Here is a 24,956-nt window from a genome sequence, read left to right on the forward strand (position 1 = left end):
CATATGTTTGGCACATTTGGAGTACTTATCGTTCTTGGGGAAGAATACTGATGCAGCATTATCACAATAAATTTTCAGCGGCTTGGTAATGGTGTCGACAACCCCAAGTCCTGAAATGAAGTTCCGCAGCCATAATGCATGAATTGTGGCTTCATAACATGCCACAAACTTTCATTGCAGTTTTCTTTTTAGTGATCAATTCCAGGATTACTTTGTTATCTTCCTAGCATTCCGACCGCAAAACTAATATCCGATCTTGTGCAAGTTTGAACATACATCAAACTTCCAACAATAGAAGATGAAGGAATTGATTTCATTTCTTTTCGTTCTACATCATTCTTTGGGCATTGCATGAGATTAAATTTGTCCCTTTTTTTGAATAGGAACTATTCTTAATTGTTCATGTTAAATCTCTCTAGAACTCTTTCGATATAACCTTTTAGAGACAGTCCCAATAATCCTTGTGATCTATCACGAAATATTTATATCCCTATCACATAGGATGTCTCACCCATATCTTTCATTTCAAAGTTCATAGAGAGAAAGTCATTCATCTCATGCAATTATGCCTAAATCATTAGTAGCAAGTAAAATGTCATCAACATACATGACTAAAAATATAAACTTACTCCCACTGATCTTTTGGTATATACACCGATCAACGATAATCTCCTTAAATCCGAAAGATGATATGGTATCATTAAACTTTATATAACATTATCATGAGGCTTGTTTGAGTCCATATATTGACTTCTTTAGCTTACACACCATTTGATATTTTCCTTTAATTTTGAAACCCTCTGGTTGGTCCATATAAACATCATTCTCGAGGTCTCTATTAAGAAAGATAGGTTTCATATCTATTTGATGCAACTCTAAATCATAATGAGCTACCAAGGCCAAAACAATTCTTAATGAATCTTTTTTTTTAGACCGGTGAAAAGGTTTCTTTATAATCAATGCCTCATTTTTGAGTGTATCCCTTGGCAACAAGTCTGGCTTTATATCATTCAATATTACCATTAGAATCGCGTTTGGTCTTGAAGACCGATCTATACCCGATTCTTTTAGAATTTTCTGGTAATTGAACAAGATCCCAGACTTTGTTGTATTCCATGGATTTTAACTCTTCATTATAGCATCAATTCATTTATTAGACTCAGTGCTTTCTATGGCCTGTGAAAATGAAACCGAATCTTTATTAATTCCAATGTCAAAATCTGACTCTTGTAAATAAATCACAAAATCATCTGAAATGGCCGATTTTCTTAATGGCACTGTTTGTGGTTCATTTGGGTCAGATACTTGTGAGTTAGTTCCTACTTGAAGTGTTTCACCCAAATGTTGTTCAACATTGTTAAAGTGTTCTTCAACCAGAGGAACAATATTTATGATTGGTGCGGAAGTAGGTACATTCATGGGTAATGAAATATTTACCCTTACCTCATTAATTTCCACACTTTGTCATTTAACACTCCCATTAACTTCACCATTCTCAAGGAATTTTGAAAATGGACCTGGACATTGTTCTGATTCGTTATACTTTCCATAATATTCACCATCTCTATCTGACCTAATGATTTTCACTTTCCTATCTAATTGTCTTTCAACCTCATTAACGTACACTTTGAGAGCGTCCGCTGCTTGAGATTTTCTTTCAACAAATAGATAAATCAATAACGTGAAAAATCATTGATAAAAGTGATAAAATATTTTTCTCCACATAAGGATGGAACATCAAAGGGTCCGCAAATATCAGTGTATATAATTTCAAGAAATTGAGTGCTCGTTGTGGCACCTTTCTTAGTATGCTTGGTTTGCCTTCCTTTAATGCAATCCAAACATATATCAAGATCAATAAAATTCAGGTTCGAAAGAATCTCATTCTTTACTAACCTTTTCTATTTTTCTTTGGATACATGACCCAAACGTTTATGCCACAAATAAGCAGAACTTTCATTTAGTGAACTACGTCTAATTATTATCGAGTTTCAATCTATAAAAACCATCAATAAGAACACCAGAACCCTAAAAAATAGTATTCTTATAAGAATTGAAACAACCATGTCCAAACTTAAAATCATATCCAGAAACATCAAGTCTTGAAAGAGAAATCAAATTCCTAGAAATTGAAGGAACATAAAGAGTTTGTAATATATCAAGGTGATGTCTAGTCTCCAAGATCAAACGATAAGTCCCTATGCCTTCAATTTTAGCCTTCATGCGATTTCCCATGAACAAGAAATTTTTATTTGGATTCGTAGTGAATCCCTGCAACATATTGGATACATGAGTAGTTGCACCAGAATCAAGCCACCAAGTATTATTAGGAACTTCTACTAAATTTGATTTGAAACATACAAAAGCACTAAATGTACCTTTCTTTTCAAACCAAGCTTTACGTTTCAGGCAATCTTTCTGATAGTGTCCTTCCTTTTTACAGAAACGACACACGTCAGCCTTGAGTTCCTTATGAGCATCCTGTGGAACTTTAGCAGGTGCTTTCTTTTTCTTAAACTTGTTGGCCTTCACTTTAAGTCTTTTACCAGCTTCTTGACCCATGAGGTTAATGAAATGACCTCCTTATTTCTTAAATCTTGAATCCTCTTTAGTAAGCATACTGGACAATTCACTAACATCCCACTTATCCTTAATAATGTTATAGTTATTTGGAATAGTCCATACTCAAGAGGCAATGAGTTCAGAATAAACTGAACCAAGAAGGTGTCATCCACTTTCATTCCCAAGGTCGAAAGTCTTGTTGCAATGTTAGTCATCTCGATGATATGATTTTGCATACTGTGCGACCCATCAAACTTCATGGTCGTGAGTTCAGTCGTTAGTGTACCAGCGAGAGACTTATCAGCAAAACGAAAACATTTTCCATAAACTTCAGGTATTCCCTGACACTTTCTGTTTGTGGAATAGTACTCTTAATGTTGTTAGCAAGAGTCATTCGCATGAACATAAGGCTTAATCTGTTAGAGCGTTCCCATGATTTATGAAAAGACTTCTCATCCTCACTGCTCTTATCAGTAATGGCAGTAGGTTTGTCATTCAGTAGAGCCAAGTCAAGATCCATTACACCTAAGTGAAACTGTACTTGTTCATGTCATTCGGAGAAGTTGAATCCATTGAACACAGTAACAGACGAAGCATGCGAATGAAGAGGAATAACTGCAAAATAGATATACATGCTCACAAATCAAAAAATAATGTGAATTCAGTAAAGCGATAAAAATATATCGTAATTCTCCTTTGGGTAGATACTACGACACATTATCATAATTTAAATGCCAATTTTATCTTTAATAGGTAATTGAATATTTTTTAATCAAACATATATGACATCTTTGGATATATAATATATGTTTGACTAAAAAGATTAATTTACCTCATAATTTTCACTATTCGTAGAATGATTGATTCATCTTTGGGTAAATTCTTAAGTTCTAGCAATAGTGAAAGTCAATTTATCTATCTATTTTCAATATAGACATTTCATTAACTTTCATAGATAAATGACAATTTTATGAATACACATTTTTCTTAACCATACTAGTTTGGCCACTTTGGTGACTAACAAGCTATATAAATACAAATGCACACATAATATCATAAAATTTTGTGCACGTGAAAATTTTATACATTTTAGTTTGGCCACTTTGGTGACTAACAAACTATACAAACATAATACATGCATCAGGTTGAAAAACCAGACCTAGTCTCTCTTAGAATACTGAATATGCCAATAAATAATGAATTGTACTAATCCACATATGCCAAGTGATCATAAATATTATATATGTAAACATTAATTTCCCATTTTAGTTTGGCCACTCTGGTGACTAACAAACTATAGAAACATAATACATGCATCAAATGATCATAAACATGATATGTGTAGATGTTAATTTATCTAGTTTGGCTACTTTGGTGACTAACAAACTATATAAGTACAAATGCATACATAATATCATAAAACTTCGGACATATGTATAATTTTATACATTTTAGTTTGACCACTTTGGTGACTAACAAACTATAAGAACATAATACATGCATCAAGTTGAAAAAATCAGACACAGTCTCTCTTGGAATACTGAATATGTCAATAAATAATGAATTGTACTAATCCACATATGTCAAGTGACCACAATATTATATGTGTAACGTTAATTTCTCTAGTTTGGCCACTTTGGTGACTAACAAACTATATAAGTACAAATGCATACATAATATAATAAAATTTTGGCCATATGAATAATTTTATAAATTTTAGTTTGGCCACTTTGGTGACTAACAAACTATAAGAACATAATACATGCATCAAGTTGAAAAATCAGACACAGTCTCTCTTGGAATACTGAATATGCCAATAAATAATGAATTGTACTAATCCACATATGTCAAGTGATCATAAATATTATATATGTAAACATTAATTTCTGTAGGCCACTTTAGTGACTAACAAACTATATTGCACTAAGTACACATATAAAATTATTACTTAATATAATGACCACTTTAATTTGTTGCACAGTTGATTCATTACCACTTAAACTAAAAGAATAACAATATTATTTTAATAATAAAGTCAATAACTTGTGCAATAAAACAAAATTGTTCATAGCCATCTTCACATATCGCACGATTTTTATTTTTTATTTTTAATCCCAAACTATGAACCATAAATATAATTTCACATACACATATCATGTAAGTATTATTCATAAAGATGCAAGATATACGAAGATTATCCGTTCAAACAATTCAAGCTCTTATGCCACATGTAAGATTAAATACTTTAATACATAATATCAGGATCTTGAACATGATAATCTTACATAGAGAATGTTAGAGGCACGTACCTGATGCGGAAGACATTATCACATAGAGAAGCGGAAGCGTTAATCGTAAATTGGTTTCTACCTCCTTGCCCTTACTTTATGTTACCACAACCGTCAGCGATGAAATTATTGTAGAGAATATGTGGTAACCCTAATGGGTGGAGGGAGGATCAATTTATAGAGGTTATGACTTAATCTGGTACGTCCATCAACTAACCAATGTACGGACGAGATCTATTCCTTATTAAATATTATTTATGGTATTACTTGGGTTACAAGTAAACTTGGGTCATAAGTAAGAAATAATTAATAATAATTCTTAGAGAAACTAAAATGGAGCAATCAAATGTTATATTATTTAATGTTGATTTCTATTAAAATTGAATCTCTTTGAATTCTAATCCAATTTGATATAAACTTTAGGAATTTATGCTGAATTTTATGTAGAGATTATATCACCTACAATCCAAACCAAATGGCCCTTAAATGTCTGGATTAGAAAAAAGACTAGGAGATAAGAATTATACAAGTGAAAGATTCTTTCCAAATTAGAAAACCAAGAAAGGTAAGTAAATTAATTTCATAAACTACAAATTAGAAAATGCAAAGTGGGGCTGAGTAGTGTAGACTTGGGCCAAACCCCTTATAGACACACAAAAAGAGATGGTTTTGTTAAGCAGCCCATCAGGTTTTGTTGGACTTGGAAAGGCACCGACCCACCCGTTATCCTTCCACTACACAGAGGGAACTATTCGTTGCTCTGTGAAACCAGCCTCACGCAGTCCGCCCCACTCTAAGAGCCAAGCAGTCCATACTTTCGTCTGGACCATGTGACTCAACTCCGTGCTTGGATAGGGCAGGCCAGACTAATACCAACCAAAGCCCAGCCATCTGGAACAACCTAATTAACATTCCACCACATTGTTGCCCCAACTTAGGTTACAAGCCCACGTTACAAGACTCGGCGTTTAGATGTCTTATGTCATCATTATGTGTATTAACAAAAGTCATTGTTCACAAACGATGTGGGAACAAAATATGTTGGGAGTAATTCTACCTTTATTTGTTTATGTACCTTTAGAAGTTAATTAAAATAGAATATTTCTTTAATATTTAGGTATCTTTCATTCGTAGAAAGTGCTACAAGGAATTGCAATCGAAATGGTTACAAGTTACAATATAATCAAAGCTCCATTTTATACCTTTCTCTATTTACAAATAATTGGAAAAAACTACCCCAAACTAAAACACGAAACAACTTCAGCAAACACTATTAATTGGAACTTGAAGGATTAAAAAAGTGAAACTCAAGGAACAAATTATGAGGTTCAAAAGTTTGTTAGAGATTCAAAACACATTAACGATTTATGGAGTTCAAATCTTTAGAAGTTCAAAACCAAGGAACGAATCAGGAGTTCAAACATTTATAAGTTCAAAATCAAGAAACGGTTAATGAAGTTCAAACCTTTATAAGTTCTTCCATATTTTAAGCATGAGGATTTTATCTAAATTTTATTTTTGCGTTAAAGTGTGACCGTCTTTTTTTTAAAAAAAAATTATGACCGTATGGTGGTGAGACCTTTATATTGATGAATTAAATTACAAAGCTAAGGGGAGCTTAAGCTCGACCCATTGTTCCAATAGATGCTTCGCAAAAACTAAGATTCTGACAAAAACTATACAAGTTTTGAACAAATTTACAAGTCCAGCGTATAGATAAAATTAGCTATAACATCTCAACTGAATCAATTCTATACAAAATAATTCTTCCTTTGCTTATGCCTTAGGGACTCCATTTATATGAGATCAAGTTTGTAAGGTCAGATGGCTATCGATGGTAGGTGAACATGTGCAAAAATAACAACTCCTCATTTGTACTACTCCATTTTGCCAAGGCAGATGCAACTTGGTTGCCTTCCCTGTAACAATGTTGAACCTTACAAGTAATAGTACTTGAAATATTTTGAATACGAGTAATGATATTCTTCATATTTCAAGGGATATTGTAATTACCTTTGATCATCTCAACTACTATTTTTTAATCACATTCCAAGATTACGTTGCTCTACCCATTTTGAGGACACTATTCTAGGGCATTTAGAGCACCCTTGGCTTCGGCCATATTGCTAGTATCCCTACCAATACTTTGAGAAAAGGCCATGATAATTTACCTCTATGATCTCTATAAATCCCTCCAGTTCCAACTCTGCCATTTGCATCCCTACTTCCATCAATATTAATCTTCACCAAATTTTCAGGGGGTTTAAGCCACTTAATCACAATACATGCAATTTTGGGAATAGGCCGGTAATCTATTGATAAATAACTCTCCACCTGGAGCTCCATTTTGTCTTAGTCTTTGCCCTGAACACTACATTTTAGATGAAATAGAATTTGATATTGAATCCTCTTTGTATAACATTTGTTTCCTCCGTATAGATGTGTCGCTTTCCATATCTTCCAACAACTACGACATGAGTAATTTATAAAATAGTTTGATGAAGTAAGTTTTTTGGCTTGATATCTCACCATTTTTGGAGCATATACTTGATAGGTATATCCTCCCAAGAAATTCAAACGGGATTTCCAAAAAAAATTCCACATATGTTCTGCAATTTTCTCCCCAATGAAAGTGTGGCGCATAGTATCTCTTTGATCAATAGGGCAACAAAAACACCTAACATCATAGTCTACCCCAAATCTAGCCGCAACAGTTTCATTAAAAGGTAATTTGCTTTTCAAAAATCTCCACATTAAGGAAGACATTTCACAAGTGTGGCTGTTCCACTACAACTTTCAAGTGGTGGCTAAAATTCATAAAATGCCAGATAACTAACCATCACACCTAATTATTGTTGTTCCTGCATTCAAAGTGTTGGTGTATATACCATAAATTATAATAAATTACAGTTGAAAATAAATGACAAAAATGAATTATAAAATATTTAGACTGAGGCGCAGATATCTCGCTCTCTTTAAGGAGATTCAATCCCACTGCGACATAATCTACACCGATCCAACAATATATCTTTTGCCTTGTCCCCTACAAGATATAACAACCAACAACATTGTACAACTCAAATAACTTCGAATTAGCTGAAGAGCCCAAAGCTCCACCAAAACAACACTTTCCTTCAACATATAATTACTCTATTTTGTATAATGAATTAGTTGAAGACTTAATAATTTTCTTTGTCTCAATTCTCTCTTTCACTACTCTAATCTCAATATAAACACAATATAGTACTCCTTATGATATTTTTCACTCTATGTTTTCTTGTACATTTTTTCTCCTCAAAACAAAGTTAGACCATCACTATTTAAAGATGATGAATTCTTCCATACAATGAAAAGAAAAAATGTGGGTAATATTATGTGTATGTAAATGAATGGCCTAAGGTTATATAAAAACTAATGACACTAATGACCACATTTAACCACTAACTAATAAGGATAAAGAAGACGTTTAATGCCATTAATTCACAAAACCAAATTCTACACAGTTAATAAAGGATTGTAACATATAACATATGCCACTAGGGATCATTTGATAGAGCGTATAAAAATAATCCTAAATAGAATGTATCGGTAATACTTGCATTAGTAATGCATGTATTAGTTTAGATAAATTATTTTTATGCATTGTTTGGTTTGATGCATTAAAAATAACATGTATTGCATAAAAAATAATATTTACAAGGATACCCTCTACAATTATGGTGGAAAAGATGTAAAAAAGTTTTGAGAGGTAATTGGGTCTTTAATTGAGTTAATGCATGCATTAAAACTATTGCATTGCTAATATCTAGAAATTCATGGTATTAGTAATGCACACCTAATACTCAATAGAGTGAATAACTAATGCAATCATTAGTTATACATAGATTAGAAAAGAGTATCAAACAAGGTACTAGTAATACACAAGACTAATGCATGCATTATTTTTCCTAATTCACTCTACCAAACGACCCCTAAATGTGTTGCACATAAATGAGAAGGGATGCAATGCCCAACGAACTAAAGTGACACACAATGTGGCAATGCAAAGGACGCATTATTATTAAAATTCAAATGCCACACTAACACAAAATATAAACATAAATTGACAAGTGGGATTTGTTCGGATGGTAAGCACCCCTCGCTTCAACTCTAAGGTTGTGAGTTCGAATCACAAAGGGAAATGGGAGCTCCTGGGGGGGGGGGGGGAAAAATAAAAAAAAGGGGGGGGGGGTAAAAATAAATATAAACAAAAACTAAATAACAACAGATTAATAAAGTTATGAGCCCTCAGAAAAAAATGTTTCCTTAAAGAATCTAATCCCTCACAACTGTCCATGGTTTGGATTAGTTTCTTCTAGAACACTATTTTGCAATACGGACAATCGAAATTTATGCATAATCTAGAGAGTTGGAGGTGAAAATAGGGTGGGAGTGGGGGAGGACATAGGCTAATGGGGTGGAATGTGTTAAATGGTCGGGAGGAGACAAACAAATATAGAATACTACTTGTAGAACATGATTTTCCTACTTTCATGTTTTTATGGGATTTATCTTCCTAGAGAAAATGTTTTCCACAATTTTGACTAACCCAATAATGGAAAATATTTTACGTAGAATATGTTCCTTCATACCAAACACACCAAATAGATGGAGTGATCAAATGACGTACGTGAACATACATTTGATGACACAGAGTGATGCGTCAATATAAATATGTAACTCCTTGTTCTAATCCAAAAATTGGAGGATTGGGTTTCGACAATTAAAAAAATTACACCCGTCTACATTCTTAAAGGCTTGAAATATTAGCAAGCTTTGGCAAAAAGTGGTGGTTTAATTAGGCAGCCCATCAGGTTTTTGTTGGACTTGGAGAGCACTGACTCGTTATCCTTCCCACTGCATAGAGCGGGAACTATTCGTTGCTCTGTGAAACCAGCCTCACGCAGTCCACCCCACTCTAAGAGACAAGCAGTCCATACTTTCGTCTGAACCAGATGACTCAACTCCATGCTTGGATAGGGCAGGCCAGACTAATGCCAACCGAAGCCCTGCCATCTGAAACAGCCTAACATCCCATCACATTGTTGCCCCCACTTAGGTTACAAGCCCACGTTACACGGCTCGGCATTGAAAAGTCATGTTATATCATTATATGTATTCACAAAAGTCATTGCTTACATACGATGTGGGAACAAAACATGTTATTAGTAAGATTACCTTTAGGAGTTAATTAAAATAGAATTTAGTCAGATTTATATTATTTCTTGAACATTTAGATATCTTTCATGCATAGATAGTGCTACAAGGAATTCCATTTGAATTGGTTACAAGTTACAACATAATCAAAGCTCCTAACTAAAACACGAAAAACCTTCAACAAACGCTATTGGATTCGAAGGATTAACAAGTGAAACTCAAGGAAAGAATCATGGGGTGCAAATGTTTATCGGAGTTTCAGACCAGATGATCAATTCTTAGGGTTCAAATCTTTATAAGTTCAAAACTAGGAACAATTCTTTGAGTTCAAAAATATTAAGTTCAAAATCAAGTAACGATAAATGAGGTTCAAACATTCGTAAGTTCTTCAATAGTTTAAGCATGAGGATTTTATCTAAATTTTATTTTTGTGTTAAAAGTGTGGCTATTTTACTACTACTTTTCAAATGGTGGCTAAAAATCCATGACATACCCTAAAAGTAGATGAAGTGATCAAGAGGCCCTTATTTCGTTGACATACATTCAATGGCGCATAGTGATGCATCAGTATGAATATGTAAGTCTTTATTCCCATCCAAAAATCGAAGGGTTAGGGCCGACCACCGACAACAAAACACTCATCTACATGCTTAAGGCTTAATCTTGTTACATGTTCCTGGTTACATTAATCTCAAACAATCCAGAGTACAATTAAAATATATTTCCTAATTAAATTGTTAATACTATTTTCTGTATAATATTAGCAAACAACATGGTGTAATTTACTACTACTAACACAAGTTTTAACATGATTTAATGGTGATAGAAGCTTCAAATTTAAAGAACTTAAAAAGGAAAACAGTAGAGTTTTCTGCCTATTAAATTTACATACTGCTTCAACAGCTTTGCAAAAAAAAGTGATGGTTCAATTAAGCAACCCTTCAGGTTTTTGTTGGACTTGGAGAGCACCGGCTCGTTATCCTTCCACTGCACAAAGCGGGAGCTGTTAGTTGCTTTGTGAAACCAGCCTCATGCTGTCCACCCCGCTCTAAGAGCCAAAGCAGTACACACTTTCATCTGGACCACGTGACTCGCCTCCGTTCTTGGATAGGGCAGGCCAGACTAAAGCCAACCAAAGCCCAGCCATCTGGAACGACCTAACATTCCACCACATTGTTGTATCATTATATGTATTCACAAAAGTCATCCTTCACAAACGATGTGGGAACAAAATATGTTATTAATAAGTTTACCTTTATATATTTATGCATCTTTAGAAGTTAATTAAAATAGAATCTAGTCTGATCTATGATATTATTTCTTTAATATTTAGATATTTCTCATGCGTAGAAAGTGCTACAAGGGATTGCAATTGAAATGGTTACAACATAATCAAAGCTATAATTTATACCTTTCTCTATTTGCAAAAAATTGGACCAAAATACTCCAAACTAAAACACAAAACAGCTTCAGCAAACGCTATTTTACTTCGAAGGTTTAACAAGTGAAACCCAAGGAACGAATTATGAGCTTAATTATATTGCTTTAAAAGCAGTTGATGTAACTATTTTCTGTGTGATATAGCATGAAATTGTTAGGATCAAAATAATCAAGTGTCATGTGGAAGCTAACAAAAGAAATCTCAAAAGACCATGAAGAAAAAGACAAACGAGACACAAATATTTAACGTGGTTCGGTCAACCAACTTATTTCCACATGAGGAGATGAGCAATCCATTATATAAAAACTAGAGTACACAAACAATATCGAGAGAAATAATCTCACACAATCACTTGAAATAAAAAGAGGTGCACACAACTGTTAACGTAACATATGTATCTCACAAATTTTCCCCTTACACAAAACTCTCAAACCCCCTAGGACTACATTGTGAATGCTACCAAGTAAAAAGAAATGAATCTATATTTATAAAGTCATAGCCATTATTAAGGGGGAGGGGGGGACATGGTTTACTACTACTAGATAACACAAGTTTTAACATGAATTCATAGTGAGAGAAGCTTCAAATTCAAAGAACTTCAAACGGAAAGTATAGTAGAGTTTTCTGCCTATTAAAATCCGCATACTCCTTCAACAAGCTTGAATGGTAAACTTGGCCAAGACAATTATTAATGAAAAAAAGTGGTGGTTTAATTAAGCAACTCATCAGGTTTTTGTTGAACTTGGAGAGCACTGGCTCGTTATCCTTCCACTGCACAGAGCAGGAGCTGTTCGTTGCTCTGTGAAACCAGCCTCACGCAGTCCACCCCACTCTAAGAGCCAAGCAGCCCATACTTTCGTCTGGACCACGTGACTCAACTCCGTGCTTGGATAGGGCAGGCCAGACTAATGCCAACCAAAGTCCAGCCATCAAGAACAGCCTAACATCCCACCACATTGTTGCCCCCACTTAGGTTACAAGCCCGCGTTACAAGGCTCGGCATTTAGATGTGTTATGTCATCATTATATATATTAACAAAAGTCATCATTCACAAACGATGTGGGAAAAAAAAATGTTATGAGTAACTCTACCTTTATTTATTTATATAAGTACCTTTGGAAGTTAATTAAAATTGAATCTAGACAGATCTATGATATATTTTACTGAACATTCATGCGTAGAAAGTGCTGCAAGAATTTCAATTGAATTGGTTATAATTCAATCTCTATTTAGACCTCTCTCTATTTACAATTAATTGGACAAAAGTACTCCAAATTAAAATACAAAACAACTCCAACAAACGATATTGAAATTTGAAGGATCAACAAGTGAAACTCAACAATCTTTCACATGAATAGGGAATGACTATATTGTGAAAGTATGCATGAAAAATATGCGTGATAGTAAGGATTAATTGCATTTGGTTAAAGTATGTTTTTCCTTTCAATTTTTTCGTAGTGAACATACATTGGATATACTTGATCAATCGGTAAATTTGATATCCTTAAACCGTCGAGCTTTGATACCTAAATAACATGTCACACAATTAACATTTAATTGTTCTTGATTCTCATTGTTGTGTTCGTTTTAGTCATGAACACCACATTATTTCATGTGTGTATAGAGAATTGACCTTTCACTAATTCTCCTTCAAGTGGCTTATACTTCACACTCACATAGGTAATTTCGAAATGTGTGACCCGTAGATACATTGTTTGATCATGTCATGTCATGTCAAATTTATAAATCATTAAAAATTTGTTTCCTTGTTTTCTAAACATTGTCGTATAATGAGAATGGATTTAATTTAGTGACAATGTTGAACCGTCATTCATAACGTTGTTAGATCTCTTTGAAGCTAGATTTTGGAATCTCCAGCTAGGTAAAGTTATCATTATGATGACTTGTTCTCGGCCATAACCCTTCTCTAGTTAGGCCTTTGGTAAGTGATACTTGCACATTATTCTTTGACTTTATGTAGTTAATTAATGTGATAATTTCACTAGAGAGTAATTGTCTAACGATACTATGTCTTCAATTCTTCATCATATGTGACGAGACTCTACTTTATACATAACATTTTTAACCGTTCCTATTGCATCTTGACTATCATAACATATATATATAGTAGTCAAAATGTAGGTGCGAACACGCCTGTTCACAAAAGGCAATATCTTTTCATTTCAAAAAATTCCGCAAATTCTAAATAAATCGCGTAAACTATTGGAAAGTAAATATTCATGAATTTTAAATTAAATTCCACATAAATTAATATCAGAAAAAGAACAAAATTTTATCAATCAATCAGAAGTAGAGTTGTCAAAATGGGTTTGGCCCGCTAGGTCGGCCTAACCCAACCCTTGAATTAAGTGGGGTTGGGCCTAATTTTTTTGGCCCATTTAGGAACGAGGCTTTTTAGCCCAGCCTCATTTGGCCCGCTAGCCTCGTAGGCCCAACCCACAAGCCTCAGAGGCCAGCCCATGGGCTATGAATATTTAAAAATATATATTTTTTATATTTTTAGTAGTGTTTTATTTGTAAAGTTTTTATCAATAAATATTTTTAAAAATAAAAAATCAAGTCTTTTAAACTAGCTAGTTTTTTTGTGGGAGGAATGGTGGAATAATCAACACTTTTCCGCTAAATCTTACGTTGACTATTATGTATTTTTGTAAGTATTCACCGAAGTGTGTGATTCATAAATGAAAATTTATATGTATTGATGTCGCTAAATCTTACGTTGACTATTATGTATTTTTGTAAGTATTCACCGAAGTGTGTGATTCATAAATGAAAATTTGTATGTATTGATGTTGTGTTCATAGACGTCAACGTTCGATACTCTTAGATACTCTTTCTAAGAGAGTAATATTATTATTTTTTTTGTTGAAGGGTCAATCCATCCCAACCCGTGATCCACTTAGGGCTGGATTGAGCTGCTATTTTATAAGCCCTTTAATTAAAAGGGTCAGCCCGTCCCAACACATTTAACTCTCTAGCCCGTTGGGGTTGAATTGAGTTGGGTTGGGCTAGCCCATTTTGACTGCTCGAATCAGAAGTAATTCTATATATAAGCACCAAAATTTTCCATCTTCCTCGTCAATGAGAGAAAAATAATATTTTATTTTCCTCCATTTTATTTTTAATCATTTCTCAATTCACATTACACCCTATCTTTAAATTATTATTTTTTAAAGATCATAAATTATACCTACTTGTATCTATTTAGCGATCGTATTTCATTGTTATTATCTTTATATATGCCTACAAATTTCCTTTCGGTTGTCAATTCAAGTCGTACACGACATTTCTTTCCTTAGGCCTAGCTGTTCTTTTTTGTTCTTTCTTTTAATCCTTTTTTTTTATTTTTTTATTTTTTTTTTCGTTTTGTCTTTTTTTCTCTTAATTTCTTTTTTCCTTTTTTCGTGGGTAGTTTATCTTCTTTTTATATTTTTGTCCTTTCCTCTTCTTCTATTTTTATCTTTATTTTATTTTAAGATAAAATATCAATTAACTATATTAGACTAATATAAATATATAAAAATAAATAATTAGACTACTAATGTCACTAATTATGCATAGAATTTTGTAATTAGTTTAGTGGATAGAGATGTAAATGGGAAGGGGAAGCTAATTAGTTTGTTTTATATCTGATAACTTAACTATGTATTTATTTTTTCCATTTTACAATTTGGAGAACTAAATCTAATTAAGTTGAATAATGAGAACTTGATTAAAGGAAAAATAATGTTCTTAATTTCATAGTTTGCCACTCAGAAAATCGTATACTTAAAAAGTAAATGAACTAATTAAGGAGTTATTCAATAACACATGCATTCCCACTACTTCATATAGAAGGGAATGAGGAGACTAGCCTCATTACTTCCCACCGGTGAAAGGTGCACCTAACTCCACCTACTCACTCATCATCAATCACGATATTAAGCTAAGACTTGCACTAGTAGACACCTATTGTATTGGAATCAAACACCCATCTTTTTACTGTTGTCAATGAATCTCTTCCACAATCAATCTTATTCTACGTTAGATCATTTCTATGAATACTATTCTGATCTAAGTAGTCTTATTTTTTATCCCGTGCTAGGAAGCATTACTCCTCTTTATTCCAATCCGAAAATCGGAGAATTGAGGCTTAACATGATTTCATAGTAAGAGAAATAAAACTTCAAAAGGAAAATAGTAGAGGCTTTTGCACATTAAGTTACATAATGCTTCAACACACTTAACTTCCATTACATAGAACTTCAAAAGGGAAATAGTACATACTGCTTCAACAAACCAAACTTCAAATACACACAACTTCAAAAGGGAAATAGTATAGGCTTCTGCCTATTAATTTTACATACTGCTTCAATAAGTCTGCAAACTAGAGTAGAGAATTCTTATAAGAATTCATTTATTCTTCAAACATAGAGTTTTAAGCTTTGTAATTCCTCACACCATTTCATACTTCCTGACTTCAGCATAAGTTACAGACTGGACAGGAAGAACTCAACACGAGCCATTTATCAAGGCATGCAGCGTGAAACTGCAAAAAAAAAAGAAAAAAAGATGAGTGAACACTGACAAGAGTGCGAAATAAATACAAGACCATGATTAAGTTTGTGGATTAGAATAAGAAGTGGTGCCAAGATCAGTACTTTTAGAAAATATTTTCAGCAGATTGGCAAAGTAGTAGCATGTTTCCTTAATTTCCGAATTACTGGTGTTTATTCAAGCCTCAAAGATAAGGAACTGGTAATTATAGTCGATTACATTGAGTGAATTTTATCCATAATCGTTGAAATTGAGCTTCAACTCAGATCTAAGTCCACCATACTGTGATTTAGGGAAATGGTTGAACGTGATCTATTATAGAGGAAGGAAGAAAATATTAGATAGAATAGGAAGAAACCTGATGGATACATGGAAAGCAACAAACAAGGTCTCCCTCAATAACTGGCTCCAAACAAATATTACATATCAATTCATCAGATGAACCATCGTCGTCTGGCATACCTATTGTCATAGATTCCTGCTTCATTTGAAAGGAGCATATTATAAATACTGAGAACAAAACCAAATGTTTTAAGCAAGTTGAATGGAGGATTTCATAAAAACAAGCACAGAAGAAGAACACAAAAGGACTAGAAAAATATATGATAGGACAAGTATATCGTGGAGCTAGAAAAATATATCTCATTAACGGGCTGCATATACAGATATCATGAGAGTTTTAGGTCTTTTCCCCTCCCCCTCTCTTGAAAATCTAAGGCAAATAGCTGTGAGAGAATTGATTTTTTACATTACTGCTTCTGGATTTGCAAATATTATCCAATAAAGGAAGACGACAAGCAACTAAGGGAAAACAAGGGGTAGCTAAAATAGACGTGAAGAGGTCACCAAGCTATATATAGTATTGTGGCATAACCCTTGAGCATATGAAAGAAAATACCTGGTCTAAGGCTAAGGCTGAGGTTGAAGAAGATGAGGCCTGTTTCGGTGGTGCATCCTCACTGCAGGAAAGACCAATACAGAATCGTCCATAAAAATTTCAATGCAAAACTGTCCATAAAAATTTCAATACAAATAAACTCATCGAAAAGTACACATTTTTCAACTTAACATTTGGTTCTTCAAACAAACTAGATGAATGCACAAGTCATGATCTCTTTGTTGCAGTTTCATATTTCCAACTTTTTTATTTTCCCCACTCTCAAAAATATATTCAAAAGTTTTTTTTTTTATTGTTAAAAATATATGCAACAGTTTTTGGTAGTTAGCTGAAGGGAATGTGATCAACTAGTATTACTCTAGATTTGAAACCACACATTTACCTTCAGTTGCTCAATCGTCCTACTCTATGTGCACAAGAATTTAAGTGAATTCTAGGCTTGAGAGAAAAAAGCACGACTTAAAATGCTTGTGACTTACCTCTCTAGACAAGTGTCTTTGCAACTGTGAACAGGTAAAGCATTTATCTCTTCGTCATTCATGGAGGGAATTCCGAAGATATTAGCAGAAGACAACTCTCCGTAGGTATGGTGTTCTGCACATGGAAACAACCATATAATAAGAAAACGACTGTTTTTATTTTCCTGACAGAATCTTGAAAGGTGAGTATGATAATGATTCCAAGAACACATACACATCCAAACTATTGCTAGAAAAAGTTTTTGCAGATAGCATAGCAAACATACCAAACTCATCAACTTCACGATTTAGAAGAGCAATTTGGAGCCTCAGGTCTTGCAATCGTCTTCTGGTGGGAAATGCTTCTAATGGAGGCACATAGTGATGGAGTTCATCACAATCAATCAAGTGGTTAACGGATGCAATCCTTGCTCTGTCTCTAGCTTGACGTATAGAACAAATTTCATATATCATAACGACTAGTATCACCGGGACAACATGTACAGCAATGACGCCCTGCACGTGAAAATTTGACACCATCATGTCAAAATATTATGCCACCAAATGAGTTAAGAAAAATTCTCACTAATATTCAGCTTAAGACTAGGACGGAAGTTACCACAACAACCCATGAGTCATCAGGGGGGCTTATAGCGTAGACGACAAGAGCTGCCAAACAGTTTAACGAATGGATAATTAATAGATAGAAACCACATAAAGAATTTGCAAGAAAAGAATCATAAAAAATGAGGCAGAAACTTTACCTAGGATAGTCAGAACGACGGATGATAATCTTGTGGGGCTTGAAAAAAAATTACGCTGGTAGTAAAGAAATTGCAGTGTCAAGACAAGACTAGAGTATATACTGGTAAATATATCTTGACCTCTATACAAGTATATAGAACAAATACTCTGGTTTACAGGAAAAGAATCACCATTTCGGAAAACATGCAAGATAAAGAGTAATACAAGCAAGTAGCACAGCCATTAAGGATATACGAAAACATCTTGTGCCCTTGGCTGCATCTTTAACAGCTTGATTCAAAGGAAACAAAGGCAAATGCACGGAAATATGCAAGTGCTTAGGGGGCGTTTAACCATGATTTTTTTTTTACTTTGACTCTGGGAAACAGTTTGGCCATAAAATTCTGGAATTTTAGGAATTTTGAAAAACATCAAAAAGTTGTTTTCACTTTTTTCACTCCAAGTTAATCACCAAAATTCAGAAAACCACTTCAATTTATATTCATGGCCACACATAACTTGGCCAATTTTCAAATATCATTTTTCACTTCTAACACAAAAACTACTTTATTCAAATACTCACAATTTTTATGGTCAAACTTAATTTAAAATTCAAAACTCCTGAGGAGCTAAAAGGAAGCACTTGATAAGGACGACCACAAGTCAAAACAAAAATTACTAAATATTCATCATCATAACTTCTAGAAGAGATGAATGAGATGAATAAGTAATTCAATTAATTTTTAAAACTATGATTACCACGATCGACATAATGGCCAAGATATGTTGAGCCTTCAGAAAGCTGTACTGTGAGACCCTTACGTTCACTTACAGTGAAAATATCTGCATAATTCAAATTGTCAGATTGTTAGCCCTTATAAAGTTCCTTCCCGCTATACCCTTTTATCAAAAGCAAGCATGATCAGTCCTGGCCTTAGTTGGAATTTCACAAAGAAGTAGATCAGATCTTTAAAAGTTGCGATAAGTAGTTGCAAATGAGTAACGATAAAATAAAACAGAAATGAAGAACACCGTTGTGTAAAAACAGCTAATTAGTTCAATTTGGGGCCTTGCTATAAGGTTGCCTCATCTATCTTGTTCTAATAATAATGATTGCAGATTATACCAGAATGGTTTCATATTCAAGCACAAAGTCTAAGCGTAATGCTGTAAACGCTCATTCTCCTCAAATTATTTTTAAGTCAATCTCAACATACAACTATCTTCTTATAGTTCAAGATGATAAATCATCTCTTTTAGAACTTAGGCATATGCATTGCAATCTGAACCGATGAGGATAAAGATGACTCAAGACGTATCTATTTCAATCTTCAATATGGAAGTTTGGACAAAAAGAGAATTCACTTGATGGCTAGAGTGTAGTGGGAATTGCACTTCTAAGTATTGTGCAATAAATTCATTACCTTAACAAATTGAGATCCCAATAGCACAAACATAACTCAACGGAAGAGTCAAATTGAGTATCGTGGATCTCTGATTCCTTCTTCCTCTACCACAATCACCATCTTAGCCTAGTGCATGGTGACACTCAACTAATCTGAAACAGGTCAACATCGTGCTTATACAGGATGTTTTCTTGAAAAATTCCTTGCATGAGGGTCGAGCAACTAACAATTTTTCAAGTATACTCATGATTTGCTAATGAAGTACAAACATAATCAAATAGAAGAATAATAAATCACAAGACCATTCAAGCATAACATAGGATGATTTACCAAAATGTAAAAAATGTAAGGCAAATTTAAGGAGGAAAAAATTGAGAAATAGGAATAGCAATAAAAGGAAATAGATATCTAATGAACCTTAAAAGAGAAAGAGAATATCTCCAATGCCAGAAGCCACAATGAAGAACAGCATCAAGGAATCCGAACTTTATATATCAATGTTGTCGGTGTTGGTACAGTGTTCTGTTTGTCTGATTCGCTGCCTTAAGGTATCTTTTGCATGAACCTTATCATCATTAGATCAGCACATGTCGGCATTGCATCTATACAAAAAAAAAAACTACCATGAAAATTTCCACACGCAACAAGAATATTGAATATAGGCTTTAGAAAGATACACTAGCTACTCCACACTACTCTTTTGAACACGACAAAACTAATAATAATCTTTTTTTTGATAACCGAGAAATCCGTCTGTGACCCGCCCTTTTGATAATCTTTTTTTCATTAGTAAAAAACTAAAAATATTCTTTTAGGGCGAGGAATCCGATTGGCAAAAACCTTTGGGTAATTCAGAAATGCCTGTATTAGCAAAAACTTGCATTTCCTTATATACAAATATTTTATCAAGGCATCAACCAGTAAATCAACCACGCTTCAGTCCCAAATTAGTTGGGGTCGGCAATACGCACACTACATATCCGCATTCTATTCAGATCCATTTCATCCAAATACTAAATAACCACAAATTAACTATCAATATAAGTTGATATATCTTAATAGGGATTCAAGAACATAAGGAAATACTCGCATGTATAGGAAAAGCTATTTTAGCCCCTTCTTTTTTTTTTTATCGGCAGGATAAGCTTATTGATAACCAGCATCAAGTGAGTGTTGGAAAATATGTACAATTGGCATCATTACAAATTGAGTAAAGAGCTAAAAAAAATCAATCTTGGCTTCGACATCATTATCAACTACAACAATAACATACCCAGTGATATCCCACAAGTGAGGTCTAGGGAGAGTAGAATGTATGCAGACCTTACCACTATCCTTGTGGATATAGAGAGGTTGTTTTCGAAAGACCTTCAGCTCAAATACAACCTTCGACATCATTAAATGAAGCCATATTGCACCATAAAGAAAGCATAGAAAACATTTGTATCGATTATACTAACATATTCCCGTTTGCTCTCTAAATGTCTTGTTTTCCTTTCCTTACGGATGGACAACCAAATGGCCACTGGGATGGCATTCCAGACCTTAACCCCAAATTGTTGAAGAGAGGTTAAAAATTATTGAAGTAAGTGACTATCTCATCTAAAAACTTAAGTTGTTAGAGAGAGCACACTCTTATTATTTAACTGTATTCTCAACTCGCCCCCTCATGTGCGGGCCTAATTCTTTTTTCATGGGTTAAGCATCTGAAAGTAATTTTTGATAATGGATGGCGGTGACATTTAATCCTAGGACCTCTCTTATTATAATACCATGTAAAGAAATGAATCTTGAGCCTAATTCAAGCCAAAAAGCTAGCTCATGAGGGGAGGATTGTCCAATGTCATATAAAGAGACCACAAATCCCATTTTCATCCAATGTGGGACTCTTCAACACTCCACCGTGTTGAACCTCACGCCTAGGTCTAGACATCTAGAGTGTGGGCAATTGATATGGGCGTCCAACATCGGTAAACAATAATTGGGATGGGCAACTCTGATCAAGTGTTGAAGTGTGTGACCATCTCATTTAAAAGTTTAAGTTGCTAGAGAGAGAGCACTCTTATTATTGAATTGCATTCTCAACATATGAATGAAAAGACGGTTGGAATCCTCTTCTTAGCATTCACAAAGTACTCATATATTGCATAGTTTAAGCCAAGTGAAGCAAGCTACCTTTTCTGGTGCAGCACTCTTCCAGATTGTTTTCTACGACCAGACAGAATTAGGAGAAATGTTTCTGGAGAGAAATTGATAGCCATCTGCAGTTCCTTTCCATGACAACATATCAGGCTTGTGAGTGGTGATAATGTATGAATTAGACAGCTGCTGTAACAGAAAACAAAAATCCTGCAATAATTAACAATCATTGAATGGCCTTCTGAATACAATATTATAGCCCCTTTTATTAAAAGCCACAAAGAATGTGCTCACACAAATAAGAAAAAAAAATCAACAATAATTGCAACATTTATCTCCACTGCCTCAATCCCCCAATTTAGTTGGGAGAAATATATAAATATTTTATATCCGTTCAACTTTATCTAGGTCTCTTTTCACTCCCAACAAGAAATAGCTACTCCCTCCGTATCAATTTGTTTGACCGATTTTGACTCGGCACAAAGTTTAAGAAAGTAAAGAAGATTTTAAAATCTCATGTTCTTAAATTAAAGATACGTAGAATGTACCAAAATACCATTTAATCTTGTGGCCTTAAACATGTCTTATGAAAAGTTAGAATTAAAGAAATTCCAAAAAAGGAAAGAGACATTCTTTTTTAAACGGAGAGAGTAAATATTAACTTGACAATCTAATCAGACATTTGACAAAGTTGTAATTTCTTCAATAAAAATGATGAAATTCTAGCACATGATAAATGGCAAGAATGTGCTCATATGAATATAATAAAAAGCAATGGATAAATAAAAAGGTTATCTCCGCTATGCTCTCCATGTCCCTTTCCTTTCTTCCAGAAATTTTTTACATAAAGATAAACAAGAGAAAGTGTGGTTACCAAAACATTCAGAAAGTGCACACTATGAGCTACCAACATGAGATTGTTTTTCATTGTCTGGTTTAGCAGAGGTGGGAATCAAACCAATCAAGCTAGAACTCATTAGCTCTGCATTAATAAATTAGTTCTTTATCCCAAGTTGATATTCTGTTTAATCTTCTGCATTTCCAAGCCCCTCTTTTGTGAATGAGATTTCATAGTAAAGAACACTCGAAGATAGATATCATTAGTCAAATTCTTGCAAAGTTGAATAGCTGATAAGCTATTACCAAGAATGTGCTGTTGAGTCCACTTATATTTCCACAAAGCATAACTCCTCGCAACGGTTTTACGCCTAGTCCCTCCACACCAAGCAGAAAGGCCAGCTATCACATTCGTTACTTATCTTTCCCAAAAGCAAATGTTGTGTCTATGTCAGCAGTAAGTGTAATTATTGAAACGAACTCCATAAAAAGAACGATATGAATCTAGCACATTTTGATTGCTATATGACAAGACATTAACATCTCATTACTCTACGAGTTGTGTGTATCTAAAATCTAAAGGTTAAAGATAGATGATCAAGTACCTAATGCGTTCAAAGTTCCAAATTGGAAAAATGCATAAACTGCTCCACCATATTTGACATTAACATACAAATGTCTAGTTAGTCGAACCAACATATAAGCTATGAGTCCACATGCACCACTTATCTCATGCTGAATCAATGTCGATAATATTTTTATAATATACTCTCTCCATTCCATACCAATTTATGTGACTCAATTTGACTCAGCATGGAGTTTACCAGTTTAAGAAAGAAAGAAAGTCTTTTGGTACATGTCGTTTTAAACATGTCATACCATTTGCGCGACTACACAAACTTCTTATTTAAGGATAAATTGAGAAGTTTAAAGTTATATAAATGGGGAAACAATGTACTTTGATTTACTAGATCTGCTTAGAGCAAGTCAATTTCCCTAAATACTTTTTTGTTTTATGAGCTTGATGTCCGGACCAGCTTTCGCACCACCTCCCACCTGCTATAGGTACCAAGGCTAGGACAGATAGAAAGAAAACCCAGTGTTTTTTGTCTTAGTTGGAATTTGAACATGAGACTTCATTGATCACTACGCTACACTATGCCCAATCCAATTACCCTAAATACTAGCGAGAAGTCCAACTGTAAAGTGACAATTTTCAGCTATAAGTAAACACAGAAAATGAAATTGGACAACAATAACATACAATGGTGATATTTGCATTCATTCACCCATCCATCAACACAAATATAAAGTATTTAAGACTGAAATGGAAATCAAATTACCTGTTGGGATTCGGAAATTGGTGTTCCATAATATTGATTTGAGCTTTATCAACAACTAATTTCACTTGTGGCTACAGAAATTTCAACTTTAGGGTTCGATTTCCACCTCGTAATACTCTTACCCAATTCCCCGGAGACCAAATATGTGAACGCCGGCAGAACTGTAACTCAGCATTTCCGCCACCCTTCGGTCAATCTGGTGGGATAGTTCAACTCAGGCGTAATACACCTAGGTGATTCTTAACTGTCAGGATGTATACCGTACACATTTAAATTTGTATAAAACTTAGGATAAGGGTCTTTGAAATACTCCAATTTTGATCGAATTTGCTGTTGCGATACTAAGCTTTCATGAGGACCTATTACATACGGTATTAAATAGTCTATGGAGGTAATAGGTCCTCATGAAAGTTTAGTATCGCAACAGCAAATCTGACCAAAGTTAGGGTATTTTTCAAACTCTAACCCCTTAAACATAATAAACAGGCACACGTATTTTACATGTCAGAATATATGTAAGACGCACATAAGGCACAAAATTATCATGTGGATTAATATGTTTATTTATTTAATTTTTATATAAATTTAAATATTTACTTATATATCCTCGAAATTGAACGACATCAAATGAAGTTAAAGTAAGGGTCATATATGTATTATTATGATGTTACAATGTGACAAAATAATAAAAGTGAACAATAGAAAGAGAGACAGAAACGAAGATTTTTATTTTTCTTTGGGGATGAAAAATAAATTTGGCACATGTATTAATTTTTCTTCAAAAATAAATAAATAGATAATTCATTTTAAATCTATAATATATAAAATTTATTTATAGCACTCCCCTTAATTCGTTAAAATTTTACTAAAAAGATTTTAATAAGTAATGTGCAATGACATACAAATATTCTTTTATCATTTTTATAGGTTCGATTGGGCGACTAAGTGATGTTAGGGTCATCCATATTCACTATTCACAAAAGAGTCAATATTATTCTTTCATGTAACCTTAGTTATCTAATATTGAGCTTAAATAGTACCCGATAATTTATATTTTCAAACAAGATATACACGTGCATTGCACGT

At 33.8% G+C, this 24,956-nt stretch overlaps 2 protein-coding genes across 4 annotated transcripts; both read right to left on the reverse strand.

Moving 5' to 3' along the window:
* Positions 1-1,464: 1,464 nt before the first annotated feature.
* Positions 1,465-2,562, reverse strand: LOC107062874 (uncharacterized). Its single transcript, XM_015314058.1, has 2 exons — positions 2,075-2,562; positions 1,465-1,654 (listed from the first exon to the last, which is right to left on the reverse strand). The coding sequence occupies exons 1-2, from the start codon at positions 2,560-2,562 to the stop codon at positions 1,465-1,467; spliced, it is 678 nt and encodes a 225-aa protein (XP_015169544.1).
* A 13,148-nt stretch (positions 2,563-15,710) lies between these two features.
* Positions 15,711-24,121, reverse strand: LOC102586421 (E3 ubiquitin-protein ligase SDIR1-like). Of its 3 annotated transcripts, none has more exons than XM_006358634.2 (11): positions 23,871-24,121; positions 21,727-21,876; positions 19,969-20,153; positions 18,905-18,988; positions 18,166-18,220; positions 18,021-18,070; positions 17,689-17,917; positions 17,423-17,537; positions 16,944-17,004; positions 16,404-16,523; positions 15,711-16,037 (listed from the first exon to the last, which is right to left on the reverse strand). In XM_006358634.2, exons 4-11 carry the CDS (start codon positions 18,914-18,916, stop codon positions 15,969-15,971), a joined length of 711 nt encoding a protein of 236 aa, XP_006358696.1. In that variant the 5' UTR covers positions 18,917-18,988; positions 19,969-20,153; positions 21,727-21,876; positions 23,871-24,121; the 3' UTR covers positions 15,711-15,968. The 3 variants fall into 3 exon arrangements, with proteins under 3 accessions (XP_006358696.1, XP_006358697.1, XP_006358695.1); XM_006358635.2 differs by having other exon boundaries at positions 21,727-21,879; XM_006358633.2 differs by having other exon boundaries at positions 21,727-21,900.
* Between the last annotated feature and the right edge of the window lie 835 nt (positions 24,122-24,956).

The sequence above is a fragment of the Solanum tuberosum genome, unplaced genomic scaffold (assembly GCF_000226075.1).
Source record: "Solanum tuberosum cultivar DM 1-3 516 R44 unplaced genomic scaffold, SolTub_3.0 scf00266, whole genome shotgun sequence".
Classification (NCBI taxonomy): Eukaryota; Viridiplantae; Streptophyta; class Magnoliopsida; order Solanales; family Solanaceae; genus Solanum; species Solanum tuberosum.

Excerpts from the sequence above, each read along its gene's own strand:
- LOC107062874 (XM_015314058.1), bottom strand. The coding sequence starts at position 2,562 with ATGGGTCAAGAAGCTGGTAAAAGACTTAAAGTGAAGGCCAACAAGTTT. Across the intron at positions 1,655-2,074 it reads GTTTCTGGATATGATTTTAA|AAAATCTCAAGCAGCGGACG; the intron begins GTTTGGACATGG and ends ATTTGTTGAAAG.
- LOC102586421 (XM_006358634.2), bottom strand. Across the intron at positions 17,005-17,422 it reads AAAGACACTTGTCTAGAGAG|TGAGGATGCACCACCGAAAC; the intron begins GTAAGTCACAAG and ends TCTTTCCTGCAG. Across the intron at positions 16,524-16,943 it reads CAGCCTTAGCCTTAGACCAG|GAATCTATGACAATAGGTAT; the intron begins GTATTTTCTTTC and ends CAAATGAAGCAG.